This window comes from Pelophylax lessonae (assembly GCF_965119305.1).
Source record: "Pelophylax lessonae genome assembly, chromosome: 3".
NCBI classification, from domain to species: Eukaryota; Metazoa; Chordata; class Amphibia; order Anura; family Ranidae; genus Pelophylax; species Pelophylax lessonae.
Window position 1 is genome coordinate 422,754,064 of NC_138770.1, and position 21,906 is coordinate 422,775,969.

General features: G+C 44.4%; 1 protein-coding gene across 1 annotated transcript; it reads left to right on the forward strand.

The window, feature by feature from the left end:
• The first annotated feature begins 2,190 nt into the window (after positions 1-2,190).
• RNF146 (ring finger protein 146) lies at positions 2,191-14,056 on the forward strand. The gene is made up of 2 exons (XM_082250006.1): positions 2,191-2,321; positions 12,757-14,056. The coding sequence occupies exon 2, from the start codon at positions 12,758-12,760 to the stop codon at positions 13,796-13,798; it is 1,041 nt and encodes a 346-aa protein (XP_082106132.1). The 5' UTR covers positions 2,191-2,321; position 12,757; the 3' UTR covers positions 13,799-14,056.
• The last annotated feature ends 7,850 nt before the right edge of the window (positions 14,057-21,906 follow it).

A 21,906-nucleotide genomic window follows, 5' to 3' on the forward strand; every position in this document is an offset into this window, starting at 1 on the left:
CACTGTAGTCATAAAGGGATGGACATGGTCAGCAACAATACTCAGGTAGGCTGTGACATTTAAACAATGCTCAATTGGTACTGAGGGGCCCAAAGTGTGCAAAAAAAATATCACCCACACCATTATATCACCACCACCAGGCAGGATGGATTCATGTTTTTATGTTGTTTATGCCAAATTCTGACCCTACATCTGAATGTTGCAGCTGAAATTGAGACTCATCAGACCAGGCAACGTTTTTCCAATCTTTTATAATTCAATTTTGGTGAGCCTGTGCGAATTGTATCCTCTGTTTCCTGTTCTTAGCTGACATGAGTGGCACCCGGTATGGTCTGCTGCTGCTGTAGCCCATCTGCTTCAAGGTTGTGCATCAAGAGATGATATTCTGTATACCTTGGTTGCAATGAGTGGTTATTTGAGTTACTGTTGCCTTCCTTTCATCTCGAGCCAGTCTGCCTATTCTCCTCTGACATCAACAAGGCATTTTCGTCCACACAACTAGCGCTCCCTGGATATTTTCTCTTTTTAGGACCATTTTCTATAAACCCTAGAGATGGTTGTGAATGAAAATCCCAGTGGATCAGCAGTTTTTTAAAATAGTTAGACCAGCCTGTCTATCACCAACACCCATTCCACGTTCAAAGTCACTTCCCCATTCTGATGCTCGGTTTGAACTTCAGCAAGTCACAAGAAATGGGCAATTTTGGGACTTTAAGTGAGACACTGGTGAGCACTGCTCAGTGTCTCCATCCTTGTGAATAGTCAATTGAAAAGCAAGGGGGATAAATGAAGGTGTGTGGAAAACAGCCGTTCCCTAGTTTGAAATACTTACCCACCAGTCTGCTAACAAACCAAATAAACCTGTCTAACAATATAAGTTAAAAACAGGAGTTTAGTTAACACACATTTGCAAATGCATGCGGAAGCTGCAAGGCCAACAACAAGGCATCCTGTGTAACTTGCAGAACCTAACACTAAATAACACGGCTCAACCTGAGTGTCTTCACAAAGGAAGAACATGCTGCTAATAGATGGATGGGAAACAGATGGGATTGGAGATGGCCCAATCCTCCCCCATCTGCTCCAATCCATGACTGGCAATGAAAAACGAATGGCTGTATAATAGCCATAGGGTGCAAACTAGATGTGATCAGCTGGGAAACACACACCCCCATCCCTTTAGTAAAGATGTTAAAAGCAAATGGGGACTTTGAGTGAGACACCCGCCTGTAAAGCAAGCGTCTCCATCCCTGGTAAGATACAAGAAATGGGCAATTTTGGGACTTTTGGGTGTCTCACTTAAAGCGGAGTTCCACCCAAAAGTGGAATTTCCGCTTTAGGTATTCTAACCCCCTGACATGCCACATTTGGCATGTCATTTTTTTGAGGGGGGAGCGGGTACCTAGTTTTGACAGGTACCCGCTCCCACTTCCGCTCGGAGCGCCCTGAACGGAAGTTCTCCTCTCCCCCTCCCTCCCTGCAATCTTCTGGGACACGTCAGAGGTCCCAGAAGATTGCCAGCCAATCAAGACGCGCAGCGCAACTCGCGCATGCGCAGTGGGTACCCGGCTGTGAAGCCGCAAACTGTCACAGCCGGGTGCCCACAGCAGTGATGCCGGCGCCGCCGAGACCAGAGGGAAGAGGATCGAGGCTTCGGGCGGCCGCATCCCTGGACCGTTGGAGGTGAGTGAAAAGCCTGGAACTCCGCTTTAAAGCAAATCTCTCACAGATTATCTCTGCAGCCACCTCATAGTCCTTCCCCCACAACCGCTAAACTCTCCATGCAGATCGAACCCAGGTTAAGAACCACTGGTCTAGATGCAATGCATTGAGTTGCTGGCATGTGATTGGCTGATAAGCAATTTGTGTTACCAAGCAATAGAACAGGTGTACCTATAAAAAAGTGGCCGGATAGTGTGTATATATATATATATATATATAAATAACTTCACATTCATCTCATTCCTGTGAGGTGGGGGCTATTTGAGACATTGGACATTTATATTCTATTAGTGTATATATTACACTTATGCTTTGTTTCTTTGTTGACTGAGTACTCCACTAAGCTCCCACGAAACACACACAGCCCTGCCAACACTGCAGCCAATCACGGCTCTCACGCCACAAAAATCTCCATTCCTACTGGCGGAAATCACACAGCTCGGGGAATGGCTGCTGAGCCGCCGCTGGGCGGGGATAGACGCGGAAGGGAAATGATGTTAGGGAGGGAGGTTAACCAGTTCATGCTTTCACTTCCGGGTTATTGTTCCGTCCCTCGGATTGACAGCGGGTAGTGCCGTTTCGCACGGTACTGTGGAGAGGTATGTCATGGTGTGTGTCCTTTGTGTCTGACCAGGGATTATTACCGCGGAGTGAGGGCTTCCATAGGGGTGAGCCCGATCCCGTTTGTTTTGCCGAGTGTACGTCATTCTTCCAATATGATGCTTCGTCCTGTCGCCTATCCCCCCATTACACTGCTCTATGAGGGGACCACAAATGGCGCTCACATAAGCGTAAGTGGTGGGAGGTGTGCCTGTCATTACACAATGGATGTGTATTTTTTTGGTAGGATTGTTGTAGAACCCCGAGCAGATAGAGAGTTCAGGGCTCCATGGATGTCAGAGGTTTAATCGGCCAAAATACGTGTAATCCTGTTCAGTTGTTGTTGTGGTTTACATATCTGGGCTATGCTGCACAGAATGGACGATGACATCACTATGAAGTATTACTGCTGATCACCTCTTCCTTATTACACCACCGAGATCAGCTTTGTGGTCTTACCTCGTCTGATCAGCCCCCAGTGCCTGAAAACCTATTGTGCACAGTACAGCTCAGGCTGCCTAAGTTCACACTGGCCATATAAATGGTGCAAATTGTAGCATCAGAAATCAGATTCCTGGTGTAGCCATCAGCCCAGGTTACTCTGACAGGTTGCCGGCTGGCCCCATCCACTGTAATGACCGGTCGCTGGCCCCGTTTACTCTGACAGGTTTCCGGCTGGCCCCATCCACTGTAATGACCGGTCGCTGGCCCCGTTTACTCTGACAGGTTGCCGGCTGGCTCCAGGCCCCGTCGGCTGTCGTGACAGGTCCCCGGCAACTGCATTAATCACTGCTGGACTCACTTTGTGTAGTTCATCTTGCTGCTCAGAGCCGCAGCATACCTCTGTGATTCCTGCTGTTTCAAATTGCACTGGCCTAAATCATCAGTGTGAATGTAGCTTAAAGCGGAGTTCCACCCTGGGAATAAATTTTTTAATAAAAATACCCCCGGGACAGTCAGGGCTAGTACATTCCACAATAGCTAGCCTCTGATCTGTCCCGGGTTGCACTTACCTTTTAGGAGAAATACTTACCTTGAAAAAGTATTGTCCAGCGCTGCCATCTCAGGTGTGGGCAGCTTGAAGCCAGAGCGATCCTCTTCGGCGTCTTCTTCGGTCCCACGATGCACTGCACGGCCCCGACGTCGCTTCCGGTGCCCAGAAGCTGTTTAGAAGGGAATGACGCGCGCGCACCGGAACTGACGTCGGGGCAGGTGCAGGCGCAATGATTCCTGGGAACGATGACGTTCAGCTCCCAGGAATCATTGCAAATCCAGGAAGTGACGATGGGCCGTGGCCGCAGAGGGGAGGAAGAGGAAGTAAGGTGAGTATATTTACTTCTTTACGAGGTAAGTAAAAAAAAAAAAAATTGCGATTATCCGTTTTTCAGGTGACCCGGAGCGAGAAGATGGAGGTAAGTATAAATTTAGGGTGGAACTCCACTTTAAAGTGGTAATAAAGCTTCCATGTGTTTTTTATATATATATATATATAACAAACGTGTTATACTTACCTGCTCTGTGCAGTGGTTTTGCAAAGAGCAGCTCCGATCTTCTTTTTGGGACACCCGCTGGAAATCCTGGCTTCTCCCCCCTCAAGCAGTGCCCCAAGAGAAAGCTGCTTGCCCTGGGAGCACTGCTGCATGCTCGCTACGGAGTCACTGCTCTATGCATTAATAAGACACCCCTCATTGGCTGTGATTGACAGCCAATGGGCTCACGCTGCTGTCTCAGCCAATAAGGAGGGAGAGTCCCAGGACAACCAAGACTATCGTGAACATCGCTGGATCGGAGGGAGCTCAGGTAAGGATTGGGGTGGATGGGGCTGCATGTAGAAGGTTTTTCACCTTCATGCATAGAATGCATGAAGGTAAAAAAAACCTTCAGGCTTTACAACCACGTTAAGGCCACTTAATAAAGGGCGTCAGTTCCCTTCAGTAGGGGATCCATTAACTGATCCCTGCTAAATTGTTGCAGAATGGAATAGATCTCACTTTTAGGGACCCCCATGTCCATTTATTTTTTTTCGTCCCTCTTAAGCGCCGGATCACACCAGAACACAGTGTAGGAAAGATATGTGTTTGTGCGTGTTTCCTACACCATGTTAGAATGCGCTACCCCTACGATCTGCATGCAGGTTCCAATGTATTGTTAATACCACCTTAAATTGCATGATAATGCAATACCATGCAACTTGGTGCAGTGTGGATCACAGGAGTGCAGTACATTTTGCACTCCTTTGACCCATTTTCAGCAGACAGCAGGCTGTAGCCGGCTGACGTCACAGAGCTGAGCTAGGCTTGGCGAAGATCGTGTGTGTGTGTGTGTATATATATATATATATATATATATATATATATATATGTGTGTGTGTGTGTGTGTGTGTGTGTGTATATATATATATGTATATATATATATATGGTTGGGATCTGCCCAAATGCCTTGACCGGCACCCAGCTCGGTGAGTCGCCGAGAGCCTGAGCTGGCCACTCCCGCCCACCCTCCGCAGTCCAATGAGTGAGGGGGGAGCAGAGAGGCGGTGACTGAAACCTAGTGATCGGCGGTGTTTGATGGCTCAGATCTCTGTGTTTGACCCGCGGGGATCAGAGCTAGGTACGTATAATATAACTACTTAAGGACCAGGCCTTTTTTCTGTCACTTGTTTACTGGTTTAAATTTGTATTTTTGGCTAGAAAACTACTTAGAACCCACAAACATTATATATATTTATATTTTTTTTGTAACAGAGTCCCTGGAGAATAAAATAGTGGTCGTTGCAATATTTTGTTACACTGTATACACTTTCATTAATAAAAAAAAAAAAAAAATCAATAAGGTTAGCCCAATTTTTGTCTAATATAATTTTATTGATTTATAATGTGAAAGATAATGTTATGCTGAGTAAATAGATACCTCACATGTCATACTTCAAAATTGCACATGCTCGTGGAATGGCAACAAACTATGTGGTTTGAACACCGTTTTACACTCTGTCCCTTTTTTCTTTTTTTTTTTTCTATCACTTTTATTACTATTACAAGGAATGTAAACATCTCTTGTAATAGAAATAAGCATGAGGCCTCTTTCACACGGTCCGCCTCCGTAGGCGGATCCGTGTTGCTCAGCGGGGATCGATCCGCGATCCCCGCTGAGCCGGCGGATGACAGCTCCGTCTCCGCTTGCAGTGCGGAGAGGGAGGTGTCGCAGCACCCGCTGCCCTCTATGGGGGATCGGATGAGAGCGGACCGCTTGTCTGCTCTCATCAGATCCGATCCGATTACTGAACGCATGGAAAAATAGGGTTTCCATCCGTCCGGATTTCACGGACAGGATCGGATGCGGATGGCAGCGGGTGTCAGCGGAGGTGTCTCCGCTGCCCCATAGAGCTGCATGGAGGATCCGATCAGATCCGCCTAAAAAACTGACAGGCGGATCTGATCGGATCGCCCGTGTGAAAGGGCCCAAACAGGTCCTATTTTTATTGTGAGATCTGAGGTCAAAAATACCTCAGATCTCACATTTACACTTAAAGCAAAAAAAAAAAATTGCCCTTTAACCACTTCTGGACCGGAAGATTTTCCTGCTTAATGACCAGGCCCTATTTTGGGATTCGGCATTGCGTTACTTTAACGGACAGTCGTGCGACACTACACAAATAAATTGATATCCTTTTTTTCCCACAAATAGAGCTTTCTTTTGGTGGTATTTGATCACCTCTGTGATATTTCTTTTTGCATTATAAACAAAAAAAGAGCGACAATTTTGAAAAAAAAACAATATTGTTCACATTCTTTTGTATGACATTTCCAAAAAAAAAAATTAAATCTAAATTTTTTTAACATTTTAGGCCAATTTGTTTTCTGCTACAAATGTTTGGTAAAAAAAAATCTCAATCAGTGCATTTTGATTGGTTTGTGCAAAAGTTATTGCGTCTACTAACTACGGGAAAGACATGGGCATTTTTTTTTTTTTTTTTTACTAGTAATGGCGGCGATCTGCGATTTTTTTTTTTTTTTTTTTTTTTGCGGGACTGCGACATTGCGGCGGACAGATCGGACCTTGACTGACATTTTTGACACTTTTGGGAGTACCAGTGACATTATTACAGTAATCAGTGAATTACAGTAATCAGTGCTAAAAATATGCACTGTTACTGTAATAATGACACTGGCAGGGAAGGGGTTAAATGTAAGCCTAGGGGAGTAATTCTAACTGTGGGGGGTTGGGCTTTTGAAATGATCAGAGGCATGCGATCCTATATAGCAGGATCCCATGGGCTCTGTGATCATTGCAGACAGGACGGTCGGCTGTGTTTACATCAGCCATCCGTCCTTTTCTCTCAGCGGGGAGTGATTGAGGGTGTCAGGTGGCAATCGGAGCCGCCTGACACACGCGCCAGCTTCCCTGCTGACGATCGGGGGCGCGCCCCCTAGCTCCTCCCAGGCAGATGCCACTTATTAACGTGATTTTGCCTGGGAGAGCCTTTCTGCCGACTTAAAGCGTTAGTATACTCATCCAAAAAAAAAAAAAACCTGTAAGACAAAGGCATAATGAGCTAGTATGCACCGCATACTAGCTCTTTATGAAACACCTTTGAATGAAGCCCCGACACGGACCCCCGGACATCGCTGTGGGCACTGACATGATCCCTCTGCGTCTCTTCTGGGTTCGGCGGCTCCGGCGCTGTGATTGGCCGGAGCCGTGATGACGTCACTCCCGGGAGTGATTTTCCGGCAATTCCCGGCAAGGAACTCTGAAGGTCCCTCCAAACCTTCAGAGCGCATGCGCCGCACTTGTTAGCGGCTTCATGCAGTGGTAATATCTCCTAAACCGTGTAGGTTTAGGAGATATTAATTGTATCTACAGGTAAACCTTATTATAGGCTTACCTGTAGTTAAAAGTGAAAAAAAGCGGTATACTACTGCTTTAAATAGACAGTAAGCCAACGGAAAGTGGTTAAGGAAGAGAATCAGTTCTTTCAGCTGTCAGCAGGATTCCCCACTGACAGCTGAAATGTTAAAAAAAAAAAAAAAAAGTCTGCAATTATCGTTTGAGCGGGGCCACTTCTACTGTATCTTTTTGTGTAGAACCTAAGCAAAGGCTACATCAGCTCACATGTAAGTTAAGGTTCGTTTTAGCACAGGGTCAAACCCATAGACCGGTAAATTGTATAGGTGCACCTGCCTGTTGGAATCAGGAGGCCTAATTACCAATCACCTGATCACTGTGATAGCCTCCGATTGGCTATCACAGTGATCAGTCACTGTACAGCCTGCCCCTGTGTTTTTGTTTTGTTTTTTTCTTCTTTTGAATTTCATTTGCTGGAGAAGAAAACTGTAAACAAAAACAAGAGTTGTGTGTAAAAAAAAATAAGATAAAAAATAGGCCAGGGTTAAAGTAAAGTAGAGCTCAGGGTATTTGTGTCAGTGTTTTTTTTTTAGGTAGGATAAAAAAAAACCACACCCAATGTGCACTATTGTTTTTGGGCCTTACTACGGGTACAAACGATTGTATAGGAAATGGTTTGACAGCACTCCAGTGTCAGCGGAGAAAGTCTTTATTTCTCCAAAAACACGACCGAACAATGAACAGATGCCTCAAACAGCAGATGTGTTTTGTGGGTTCTACGGGTACAAACGGCCAATATACATACAGTGCCTTGTAAAAGTATTCGTACCCCTTGAAATTCTCTACATTTTTTAATGTTACAACCAAAAAGGTAAATGTATTTTATGGGATAGACCAACACAAAGTGGCACATAAATTGCAAGATAGAAGGAAAATGATACATTTTTTACAAATAAATATCTGAAAAGTGTGGCGTACATTTGTATTCAGCCCTCTTTACTCTGATACCCCTAACTAAAATCTTCAGAAGTCACCTAATTAGTAAATAGAGTCCACCTGTGTGTGTAACTTAATCTCAGTATAAATATAGCTGTTCTGTGAAGCCCTCAGAGGTTTGTTAGAGAACCTTACTGAATAAACAGCATCATGAAGGCCAAGGAACACACCAGACAGGTCAGGGATAAAGCTGTGGAGAAGTTTGAAGCGGGATTAAGTTTAAAAAAAAAAAAAAAAAATATCCCAAGCTTTAAACCTCTCACAGAGCACTGTTCAATCCATCATCTGAAAATGGAAAGCAAATGGCACAGCTGAAAACCTACCAAGACATGGCCGTCCAACTAAACTGACAAGCCAGCCAAGGAGAGCATTAATCAGAGAAGCAGCCAAGAGGCCCATGGTAACTCTGGAGGAGCTGCAGAGATTCACAGCTCAGGTGGGAAAATCTGTCCACAGGACAACTATTAGTCATGCACTCCACAAATCTGACCTTTATGGAAGAGTGGCAAGAAGAATGTCTCCAGAGCCCCACCATCCCAATACTCACCTGAGTCCCCTCTCGATCCAGCGATATGTACATAGCTTCAGCTGTCCTGAGTCTTTCTCCTCATTGACTCCCACTGCTGTCAATCACAGCCGGTGAGCCATTGAGGAGGGAATGGGGCCAAGCATGGCTCTATGTGCCTCCATATCAAGCGGCTTGCTATTGGGGGCACCTGTCAAGGGGGGGGGGAGCCAGGAGTGACGGCGTGGGGACCAAGAAGAAGGGGATTGGGGCTGCTCTGTGCAAAACCACTGCACAAAGCCGGTAAGTATGACATGTTTGTTATTTAGGAAAACAAAAACAACCCTTCAATATCACTAACTTATTAATCACACCATTTATTGTGTGAATATCTTTCATCTTTTTAGTATATCAGCCCAATGTTCTTATCCTCATACCAAGAAGATTGTTGTTAGGGGTTCTATGGGAGGATTTAAAAAAAGAAAATTCTCCAAATGTTTACTTTCTTTCTGTTTGACTTAAAGCGGAGTTCCGGGCAAAAAAAAATATTTTTAGATAAAAAATACCCCGGGACAGTCAGGGCTAATGCATTTAAGCAACGATAGCCTCTGAACTGTCCCCTGTTTCATTTACCTGTAAGAAGAAATACTTACCTTAAAATTGTCTTGTCCAGCGCTGCCATCTCAGGTGTGGGCAGCTGAAGCTGGAGTGTTCTCTTCGGTGATGTCGGAGTCCCAGAATGCCCTGCTCGTCACTTCAGGGGCATACGCGTCATCCCGCAGCTGGTTCTGCGCATGCCCAAAAGCTGTTCAGCAGGGAATGATGCCTGCACCAGAAGTGATGAGTGATTCCGATGCAGGCACATTGACTCCTGGGATTGATGACGCTCATCTCCCAGGAGTCAATGCAAGGAGGAAGTGACGTCGGGGGGCCACGGCCGCAGGGGGAGGAAGAGGAAGGTAGGTACGTTTATTTTAATTAAAAACAAGGTAAGTGAAACAAAAAAAAAAATTTTAATTATCCAATGCTTTTTCAGGTTTTTTTAAGCTAACAGACAGTGGAAAGTTAATTTTTAGGGTGGAACTCCGCTTTAAAGTGGCTAAAGGCTCAAGGTTTTTTTACCTTCTTGCATTCTATGCATGAAGGTAAAAAACCTTCTGTGTGCAGCAGCCCCCATCCCTCAATACCCACCTGCGCTCCCTCTCGATTCAGTGATGTGCACAAGAGCCTTGCCTGTCCAGGGACACACTCTCCTCATTAGCTGAGAGCAGCGGGCGCTATTGGCTCCCGCTGCTGTCAGTCACAGCTAGTGAGCGAAAGAGGAGAGAAAGGGGAGGAGGCTGAGCTGAAGCTCTGTGTGTAAATGGACACACAGAGCTTCTGCTCAGGAGCAAGCCTGCCCGGGTGTCCCCATAGCAAGCTGCTAGCTCTTGGGGCAGGAGGGAGGGGCCAGATGCACCAGAAGGGGATCGGAGAAGAGGAGGATTGGGGCTGCTCTGTGCACAGAGCAGGTAAGTAGTTTAGGGCTGCAACTAACGATTATTTTAATAATCGATTAGTTGCCGATTTATTTTTTCGATTAATCGCATAAAATAATAAAAAAAACTCAATATGCCTTTTTTTTCATTTATTTAAAATAATAATGAGCAAACAGAGTGTAAGTGCCGGTTCACACTTGTGCGATGCTGGAAGGCTGCGTATTCGCAGCCTGTTCCCGCATCGCATCTGCACAAGAGGCAGTTCACACTGCCATATGCTATACGCAGGGGTGTCGGTTAAATGTTAACGACACCCCCAGTTTGATCGCATATTGCAGTGCGATCTGACAGTTCGCACAGGATCGGATCGCACAAGTGTAAACCACTGTGCGATCCGATCCTGATGCGGCTGAAAAAAAGGGTCATGTGCGACTTTTGTGCGTGTGCAGTGCGAATCAGCGCACCCGCAGTAGTGTGAACCAGCACTTAGTGCCGGTTCACACTTGTGCGGTTTGCGAGATCGCATGTAATTCGGAGCGCACTGTTCCTAAATTACATGCGATCTCATGTGCGGATGCAAGTTCAGCCATACACTTTGTATGGCTGAATTCGCAGCGCTTCCGCAGCAATTTTGCACGAGGCATTTTTTGAGCCGCCTCAGGATCGGATCGCACAGTGGTTCACAGTTGTGTGATCCGATTCTGTGCATACTGTCAGATCGCACTGCGATATGCAATCAAACTGGGGGTGTCGTTAACATTTAATTGACACCCCCTGCATATCGCATATGGCAGTGTGAACTGCCTCTTGTGCGGATGCGATGCGGGAACACGCTGCATATTCGCAGCCTTCCCGCATCGCACAAATGTGAACCGAGACTTATACCAAAACTTTTTTTTTTTTTTCTTAATTAAGCTGCTATATACTGTAAATAATATAATAAATGCTTATCTAGATAAAAGCGTTAATATTCCTTATAAGGTGCAATATTATAATAGAAAAATAGGTGAATAAAAACATCCCTGTCAGCCATAGATATGAAATAGGCAGCATAGAAAGACCCCCTTTATGTGCTATATGGACGTTTTTAATCACTTATTTTTCTATTAGAATATTGCACTTTATAAGGAATATTAACTTTTATCTGGAGAAGCTTTTATTATATTTTTTGGCTGGCTGCATTGCATGGACAATCACAGGACACTGTAGCTCTAATCTCGGCACTCTCGTTCTGCTGCTTCTGTCCTCTTTTCTGCCTCCCCTCACTGACATCAGCAAGAGGGCGGAGAGGAAAGGCAGAGGAAAGGAGGAGGGAAGGAGGGGGGAGGAGGAGGGGGGAAGTCACGGAAGTGCAGTGCTGTGAGAGAGACATTGAATGCAGCCGTCGGCTTCACAGAGCAGACAGCTCGCTGACAGACGGGGAAAGTTCACAAAGCAGCACAACTAATCGACGGAGCAACTAATCGATAATGACAATCGTTGACAACGATTGTCATTATCGATTATTATCGATTTAGTCGATTAGTTGTTTCAGCCCTAAAGTAGTTAGTAAGTATAGCATTTTTATTTTTTTTTTTTTTTTGTTGATTCTTCCTTTTTATTATCCCTTTTAATTATAATAGAGGAACTTGGACTAACATGCTATACACCGATTTTAGGAAAAGAAGTAGTATTGGGAAATGAAAAGCTTTTTTTATTTTTAATGAATGTCTTCACATTTGAGTTGTTTTAGTCTGTGATTGCTTTTTGCTCCGGGGAGATAATTGAGAGGCTATGGCAAAAAGCCATGCATGCTTTGCAACCTGACCATCCAGCTTGTATAGTAATTTGACACACCAACCTGAACAAAGTGATGAGAAGGGTGATGTGCTGATTCAGTGTCTGTTTTGAGGCATATGTGGTTGATGGAGAGGGTGAGGGGGACTTTTCTGATTTCCATACCAGTTTATTTTTAAGACAGGAGGTTTGCATAATTGCCAGGTAACCAGTAGTTTCAGAAAGGAAATGTGATTTAAACACTATAGTAATATTTTTAAATGTGCTCTATTGTCATGGGACTTCTGAAATGATCTAAATATACTATTTTGATACATCAGGTCCTTTATTAATTTTTTATTTGTAATACAGTAAACAGCTCTATAATTTAGCTATACAGGCATACCCTGTTTTTAAGTACACTCACTTTACATACACTCGCGAGTACAGACACAGCCTGTTCAGTTTGACATGGCACTGCTCCCAAACCATAAGTGACAGGGATACCAAATGTAGGGAGCGCCGAGAGGGGACCCAGGACTACAACATATCCTATTTGTGGCCAGCCAGCTTGCCAAGGTAATCTACCATATCATAGTCCTGGATCCCCTTAACATGCTCCCCAAGCTTGGTGTCCTTGTCAGCAGTGCCATGTCAAGCAGACCAAGATTTCCTATGGAGCTAGTGTATTTACATGCATTGAGAAATGAAAAAATGTATTGCTTCACTTTAAGTACATTTTCGTTTTACATACATGTTCTGGTCCCATTGTGTACTTAAAAGTGAGGTATGCCTGTAATTAGTTACCTTCCTAATTTAACAGTTTTGACCTAATATCTTTTAAATCTTTAACAGGATGGCTGGTTGTGGTGAAGTTAGCCACACTGCAAATATGTTGCCCACAAATAAGAAGCTAGGAGAAGCTTGTTCCAATGGTGCCCCAAGCCTTCCAGTTCCAGAATGTGCTATCTGCCTCCAAACCTGTGTTCACCCAGTCAGCCTTCCCTGTAAGCACATATTTTGCTATCTGTGTGTGAAAGGTGCATCGTGGCTTGGAAGACGATGTGCACTGTGCAGGCAAGAGATTCCTGAGGACTTCCTGGATAAGCCAACTTTGCTTTCCCCCGAAGAGCTAAAGTCTGCCAGCCGTGGGAATGGGGAGTATGCTTGGTACTATGAGGGAAGAAATGGTTGGTGGCAATATGATGAGCGGACGAGCAGAGAGCTGGAAGATGCCTTCACAAAAGGCAAAAAGAACACTGAGATGCTGATAGCTGGTTTTCTTTATGTAGCCGATTTTGAGAACATGGTACAGTACCGACGAAATGAGCATGGACGCCGCAGAAAGATGAAACGGGATATTGTGGACATACCAAAAAAAGGCGTTGCTGGGCTACGACTAGACTGTGATGCAGCAAATGTAAATCCTGCTCGAGAAAGCTCAGCTGATGGTGCAGATAACATTGCAAATTCAGGCCAGCCTACTGCTCTTTTACCTGTTAGACATCATACAGCCCTTGGCGGTCAGACTGCAAATCCAACCCTTGCAAACTCGCAAACCGACGGCAGTTCACTTGACAGTGCGTTCTCCCAACTTCAGATCGGAGATCACGATACGGGGAGAAATAACATAGGGGAAGGTGAAGAAGGACTTCCACAACTTGGAGGCAGAGTGCCACCTCCTGATACCACTGTAGATGAACCTGAATCGGATGACAGCCGCGATCAAGGGATTCTTTCACTTCAACAGAACCCACTTGTTGCTCAGCAGAGACACGTCATTATAGGCGCTACACAGCAAGCACCAGATCATGCAGTTGCAGCAGCTAACGGTGCACAGAGTGCCAGTGTGAGGTCTAGGAGACCTGATGGACAGTGCACAGTTACTGAGGTTTAAGGAAGTGAGGTTCCTGTGCTTTTAACAAGCCATGCAAGATGTCACTGATTTAGATTGGAGCTCAGACCTAGACAGCTGGTTATTTGAATAAAACGTACTGACCCCCTAACATAAAGTATATCTTGAGTTGTTTTATTTTTAAGCTGGAAGGTCTATTTATTAGTAGATGAGTGAAGAGACTGAGTTAGTGTAATTGAAGTGCTGAACTGGCCTATGTTTTTTTTTATATGTTTTATAGTGCTGCTAATCTAGAAGGTATTGTTAAGTTACTGTCTGATGGTTACAGCACTTTTAAATTGGTCTTGTAAAAGTAGAATAAACAACAAAAGTGTCATTTGTATAGTATAGTAATTACGTGCTCCACTGTCATAATTGAATAAATCTAGAAAATATACACTCAGAGCTGGACCAATTGAAATTCAATAACCAATAGGCTTACAAAAATACAGCAACCCCCCTCACTATATTCTTCATTCTTCTGTTAGTGGTTTAATAGAAACAAAGGGGTTGTCACGCTCTCATCAAGAGTGCCCAACTATGCCCACCCTTTTCCACCCAGTTCCACCATTTATAGAAGCCATACTACAGCTTTCCATAAATTAAATGTAATCTGTTAATGGAGAACAGGCAGATGATTGAAAGGTCCGTCCCCTCCATTTATGGATCCTGTTTTATTCAAAGCTGTAGTACAGTTTCTGTGTATGGAGGAGCTGGACAGAAAAGCCATGTATTGTCAGGCAATCTTGATGCCTGGGACATAACTCCCCACTGCAGGGGTGGGGGGTCATGGACAGAGGTGGATTTCACCTAAAAAAAAAAAAAAAAGCGGAATCAGCATAAGGGACACGATCCCATTGACTGTAAGTATAAGTTCCTTGCACTAATTTTTTTTTTGCCAGACTTTAATCCTTTGTCACTGACATAGAAAAAAGTGCAGAGATCGGGGGTTTTAAAATCAGTCAGACTCCACTTTCTTTTGGGTTAGTAACTCATGGTTTTAAAGTCAGAAATCTGTAGTCTGGGAGTAATTTGTAGAGATATAATAGCAGAGATCTCTACTAGCCTTATATACCATGTCTTCAGTCTCTGTCATCAGCAGCATGTCTCTTAATTCAACCTATAGCATGTCCCCCCCCATCTCTGATCATCATTTACTTTATGATGTCTGCAGTCTGACAGATGCCTGTAGCATTTCATTAACAGAACATAAAGTATGGCCCTCAGGTATACCTTGCATGTTGACAACCACTGAACTTGGGTGTGGCATGGAAGTTTGTAAATTGCGGTTTCCAGCGACAGATTCTCTTTAAGCATGCCACCTCGTATTGAAGATGCAAAATAGAACCCCATCAAAAATATCTGAACAATCATTTATTCCTTGAGGAGGTAGGGACAACAATGTTCCTTTATGTATATCATGGTGAGGAAGGCTTTTAAACCCTTTGCAATAGAAAAGGGCTTTGCCATATCACAGTTTCAGCACATTTTATGGAGAAGCACAGGAAAGCATACGTTTAAAGTGTTTGCCACACCTAATAAATACCTGTTTGTCAATAGGGGACGGTTTGTTCTGAAAGCATGGATCATAAGATCCAAAGCATTCCTAAATCTGCCCAATTAGTGTTCTTTGTTTACCTGACTTTATTAGCAGTTGACTATGAAACACACAGGTCAGTTTCCTGCATCCAGATTTCACCATTCATTTTAGTAGAGGAAATACAGAGCTGGGTTTTTACTATACTGTATACCGTACTGCAGTAATCAAATCATGGTCATTCAAGAACTTCCAGAAAAGAACTAGATCACTCCAGTGAGTTTTAAATGCTGTAAAATGCTCAGTCCCCCAAAGGCAGGTTTGGACTCTGTTGGGCTGAGTTGTTTTGTGGCTTCTTATGTTTCTTAAGGACTATTAGCAAGAAAATCACACCATCATTCCTAGCTATTCTCTCTTGCCTTGGAATCTGTATTCTGGCTCTTTCTCTGATATGAGAATTCCATAGTTTGCAACCCATCAAAACTATGTTCAAGATGCATTCTAATTTTTCTTTTTTGTTCATCTATATATTTTTGGCTATTATGACATCCCATTGATGTAAGTGGTCATTTCTTTTGGATGACAATAAACACCACAGGGCCTGTTCAGCACCTCATACTTTTTTAGTCTCCTCTTACACTTTGTCTTTACTTGTCTTTCGTGTGTGTGTGTGTGTGTGAGTGAGTGTGTGTGTTTTAGCTTTGTAATTGCTTCTCCTGGTTCTTTCTGAAGAACTATTCCGTTCTCAAAAATTCCCCTCACTCAGTTCAAGCCATCAATTGGATGTAACAGGCTGCCATTCCATTTAAATATGCTACAAATAAATGCTAAATTCATATGGATTAAAGGAAAATCGTCTACAACTATTGTTGTAGGTGTTCACTTCGATACTGTGTAGCTTGGCATGTTTTCCAATTTGTTGTGATGCTGTAACTGAACCAACATATTCATTGACAAGAGAGATCCACCATCTAAAAGCTCTCTTCGTTGAAGTCCAGACCTTTGTCCATTAACTCTGCATGAGTTTGACTGCAAGAAAGACAAACCATATTTCAAAGCCCAGGAGCTGAGTAAATGTTATTTAATGACATGTATTTGTAAGTTTGAAGTAATGTGGTCGAATACGCAAATGGCTTCCATTTTAGATCAACCTTCCAGCCGCATATGTATAAAAAGCTAATATTGTTTTGTTGACAATTTTTACACCCTTTCCTCTTCTTAGACTTTGCTGTCTAGTCTGTATTTAGAATATTTTCCTTCAAGTCATCTTGTTTTGTTTTTTTTCTTTGTTACAAGATTTGTAATTTAATAAAGATTACATTTTATCAGCAACATGTTTTTGACTTCTGCAATCCAGTTTCTGTGTTTATTTTTTTTTGGCATTTTAAGTTGGCCACACACTCCTGTGTTTCTTCTTCCTTTTTTTTTTTGTTATCCAGCTCACTGGCTGAACAAAGAAAAAAAAAAGACCGTTTCCTGTAAACCAGAGGTCTCCAAACTTGTTAAACAAAGTGCCAGTTTATTGTCCTTCACAATTTGGGAGGGTCGGACTGTGGCCAGCGAGAGTGGAAATTTTCCTGGCATCAGTGGAAGTAAACATTGCCACATTTGGTTCTGGGGGGGAGGACTAGTGCCCCATCGTTGGTATCGTTAGGAGGACTAGTGCCCCATTGTTGGTGTCTGTGGGAGAAACGGTGCCCCACTATTGGTGTTCATTGGCATAATAGTGCCTGATATCAATTGGAGGATTATATATATACCACATGGACCGAATAAAGGCGAGCAAAGGTCCGCTTCGGCCCCCAGGCCACAGTTTGGAGACCACTGCCCTAAACTCACAAAATGAAGTGGATGGAAGAATCCCTGCGTTGGGACATTGTATTCGGACAGCTGCACTGTCAGAATACACTATTCAGCGACTGCAGCCGCTGATCAAGAATACCTTTTTAATATGACCCTTTGACAGAAGTTGATCAACTTTTATTGCGCAGAGACTGCCACACATGCCAAAATTTGTCTGGTCATTGTTGAACAGGCCGATTTTTTTTTTTTTTTTTATCAGCGTGTGGCCAGCTTTACTTTGTCAATGGACAGCAGCAGACACCCTTGGAAACAAAAAAACTGCTGGGTTAGGTTTCTTTTATCCAGTCATTATTGTATACTATAAGATAAGCCGATTGCATCCTTGGGACATATGAGTGGTCATGCAACCATTGTTTTTAAAGGAAAAAATGTATATCTGAAGGCAAATTTTTTTTTTTTTGGATAAAGTAGGGGAGTGTTAAAACCCACTGGCAGAGTTTAGTTGCCACCTGTGTCTTAATAGAGAAAATTTCATTTACTTTCTGTCCTGAAGACAATTGTCACAGAAACATTTCTTCCCCATATCCGTTTACCTGGCAACCTAAACTTTTAAATTTACCTTCACTTTTAGGACTCTAATGCATCTGAGACTTACAAGTGTTTGCATAAAGCCAACTATACACATCTAAGCTTTTACATGCATACAGGGACACTCATGTAGCCCTGTACTTGTGTAAACGCTTGAATGTGCGGTTAACAGAGTAATGCTGTAGCTTGTCATTGGTTAATACAGGAGCTGTATGCAAACACTTGTAACATGTTTGATTTCAGTTCAGTACACAGCAAGTTACAAGGATACTAGAATTCTAGGAAGATTAACAGATGGTTTCAGTACTTGTAGAAAATGTTTTCAGCCTGAACAAAAAAGAAAATGATTCCAACCTCCAAGGCCTGGTAAGCTGCAAAATATTACATTTATGTTCTTGGTTTTACATCAGATTGCCATTTCTCCTCCTGTGACAAATTTTAAAATATATTTTCTCAAAAACGTCTTCCAGGACAGCCCATGAGACCTTAGGGCTCCTCCCCCAGGGACAGGAAACACATTCCAAAATTTAAATAAAAGGCAGTCCCTTCAGTCCTCACCTTCAGTGTTTAGTGTTTCCTCCGGACAGGGGGTAACATGTTCCTGTAAACTGAAGCTCCCAGTCTCCTGGACTGTCCACGGAAAGACTTGGAAAGAATGCATCTCCTCTTGCCCCTAGCGGTACCCCTTAAGTGCTGCAATAGAGGCTGACCGCTGTCTCCTGTTCTCTTGGCCATCCGGCAGGACCACGGATGTTGTCTGGTGGAACGCTGGGGAGTCCGCTCCGTTTTCGGCAGGGTCCTTGGAGCAGCAGTGCTGTGTACCCGTGACCCGCCGACTTCGAAGAAATTTGAAGTTGGCGCCAAAAATGGAGAGGGCGGAACTCAGGCGCGTCCACTCTGGCCTCACAGGAAGTGACAGTGTTACTTCCGGCGCAGTGACGACATACGCGGGCGCCAGGAAACCCTCGTTCCAGTTTCCGGAGGCGCGAACAGAGAAGACAAATGGGCGACCGATGATAGGTGAAACAGCAGTTGCTGGGACCACCATACAGAGCGATGGACCCCACGGCAGTAACCTCACAGGCGGCAGAAGTCAGCTCTGGCATCTCTCAGGTAAGCAAGGGGGATATGTATACCCTATTTGCAGATACCTGTTAGGAACTCCGTTTTTTCCTTCCCTTCCTCTAATGTCTGTAAGGGCCGGGTAAAAAGAGCACCATTTCCCTCTTTTCTGTCCACGAGGTGGAAGGGGAAAAGCGGGAGGAGGGGGGGGGGGGCACAAACTAAATTAAAAAGACTATTTTTGTTTCCTATCTTTTAGACCAAGGCTCAGGACAAAATCCAACCTCAGCCCCCCAAAAAGAAATGTGCTGTATGCAGAGCAAAATTAAGTTCCTCTTGGAACAAAACAGTGTGCCGTGCATGCATAGAAAATCTGGTCAGAGATGACCCTACGGTCTCTACCCAGAGGATTCTTTCCTCAGTGAGAGATGAACTGACAAACACTTTCAGTTCATTTAGAACTCTCATGGAAAAAATGCAGGCACCAACCCAGATCCCCACCTCAGTTCAGATCCCCGCATCCCTGACCAAGCCATCACAAGGCTTTGAGGAGGAAGAATCAGAGTCTTCCCACTCCTCTGTGGAGGGATCAGGGTCAGGGGAGGAACCTAAAGAAAGTAATTCTTACGGTAACTCCAATTTCAAACTGAGCTTGGAGGATGTGGATGACCTACTCAAAGCAGTATATGTCACTTTAGAAATTGAGGAGGAGAAAGTGCAGCTCTCTAAGCATGACCTTATGTACGCCAGTCATAAGAAACAAGCTAGAGTGTTCCCTGTGCATAGCTCCCTGTTGGATACAATTAAACAGGAATGGAATTCACCTGATAAGAAACCTTTCTTTCCCAGAAATTTGAAAAGAAGTTATCCATTTGACGACAGTAAGGAGCAGCCCTGGAACAAAATCCCCAAATTGGATGCTTCTCTTGCCAGAATATCCAAGGGAACTGACTTGGCATTTGAGGATTCAGGGTCACTAAAGGACCCTATGGATAAGAAAACTGACACCACATTACGTATGGTTTGGGAAGCCTCCATTATGAGTTTAAAACCTGCCCTGGCATCCACCTGCATAGCCAGACACCTAGAGTTATGGCTATCTCAGATCCAAACGCACTTATCTGCCGGAACATCAAGAGAACAGATTGTAAAGTCGTTTCCACTCTTGTTTCAGGCAGTAGGGTTCTTAGCGGATTCTTCAGCTGAGGCCGTAAGAATGGCAGCAAAAACCTCAGCATTGGCTAACACAGCCAGATGAAGCCTATGGCTCAAGACATGGTCAGGTGATCTCACTTCTAAGTCACGCCTCTGTGGTCTTCCCTTCACAGGCGACCACCTCTGTGGCCCAGGCCTAACAGAGGCTCTGGAGCGCAGAGCAGATAAAAAGAAGGGATTCCCAGAAAAGAAAAAGTACTCCTATGCACAAAAGAATTTTCGTGGCAGGGGCAAACAGCAGAGATCTAGCGAACCTCAGCAAACTTTCAAAAAGCACTGGACTGGGCATAAAGGTAGGGGGAGGGGTAATATCTTGTTTAACCCTCCTCAACGCCCCAACAAGCCCCAATGACTCCCTTCTCAGAGTGGGAGGGAGATTAAGGGCCTTCCTCCCACAGTGGAGGGGAATTACTTCCAGCCCCTTTATTCTGGACCTGGTAGGCAGAGGGCACAAGCTGGAATTTTGTTGCCAGCCTCCAAAAAGAACCCTGATTACATGTTTGCCCAGGGATCCATCCAAGGCCACCGCCCTGAGTCTCCAATTAGGGGACTTATTAGATCAGGAGGTGATAATCCCAATCCCCAAGGAAGAACAGGGAACAGGGTTTTATTCTCACATCTTTGTGATACGGAAACCTTCAGGAAGTCATCGGTTGATCCTGAACTTACGCAATCTGAACCTCTCAATAGCATACAAACACTTTCGCATGGAATCAATATACTCCATAGGGAACCTATTGTATCCAGGGTGTTGCATGGCAACCCTGGATCTAAAAGATGCGTATTTTCACATCCCGATACACAAATCCTACCAGAAGTTCCTGAGACTGGCAGTAAGGATAGGACCAGAAGTCAAACACTTCCAGGCCCTACCCTTCGGGTTATCCTCAGCCCCCCGGATCTTTACCAAAGTCCTGGGGGAGGCACTAGCCCCACTAAGACTAAAATCCATCATGATCACCCCCTACTTGGACGACATCCTGGTAGTGGCAGAGTCATACCAGAAACTGAAGGCAGACCTCCTAGTAGTTCAGGAATTTCTGACTTCACTAGGCTGGATCATGAACAGGCAAAAATCCTGCCTAATACCCTCGCAGAGAGTAACTTACCTCGGATACGAGATTTCCTCTCGGGATCAGATGATCTTTCTCCCTCAGTCCAAGATTGGGAAGATGTACCAGATGGTAGCCTCCCTACAGACCAATTTATGGGTCTCTTTGAGGGACATAACAAGGGTAATAGGCTTGATGACCTCCTGTTTCCCAGCAGTCCCCTGGGCACGATTCCAGCAACGTCCACTCCAAAAATTCTTACTAAGGAGTTGGGCCGGACGGCCAAGTTCCTTGGAACAAAAAGTAAGGATTCCCACCAAAATAAAAAGAACTCTTTGGTGGTGGAGATCCTCTCTTCACCTATCAAAAGGGCTAGGCTGGACCATCCAGGTGTCACAGAGGATCACAACGGATGCAAGCGCTTCCGGATGGGGGGCATATCTGCAGAACAAATGGGCGCAGGGTACATGGTCCCCATCACAGATAAAAACTTCATCAAACCAGAAGGAACTTATGGCGGTCCAAAAGGCCTTAGAGTTTTTTCAGGTAGATGTAGAGGGAAGTCATCTACAAATTCGGTCAGACAATATAGCAACTGTGGCGTACCTGAACAAACAGGGAGGTACTCGAAGGCAGGGTCTACAGTCCATAGCACAGAAGATCTTTGTCTGGGCCGAGCTGAATCTAACATCCATCTCGGCTATCCACCTGAAGGGGACGCAGAACGGTCTAGCAGACCATCTCAGCCGCCACCAGGTGAATCGGGACAATTGGTCCCTCAACCCAGAGGTATTTGCAAATATCACAACCTCATGGGGTCTTCCAGTAGTGGACCTATTTGCTGCCCAGGCAAA

Excerpts from the sequence above, each read along its gene's own strand:
- RNF146 (XM_082250006.1), top strand. The coding sequence starts at position 12,758 with ATGGCTGGTTGTGGTGAAGTTAGCCACACTGCAAATATGTTGCCCACA.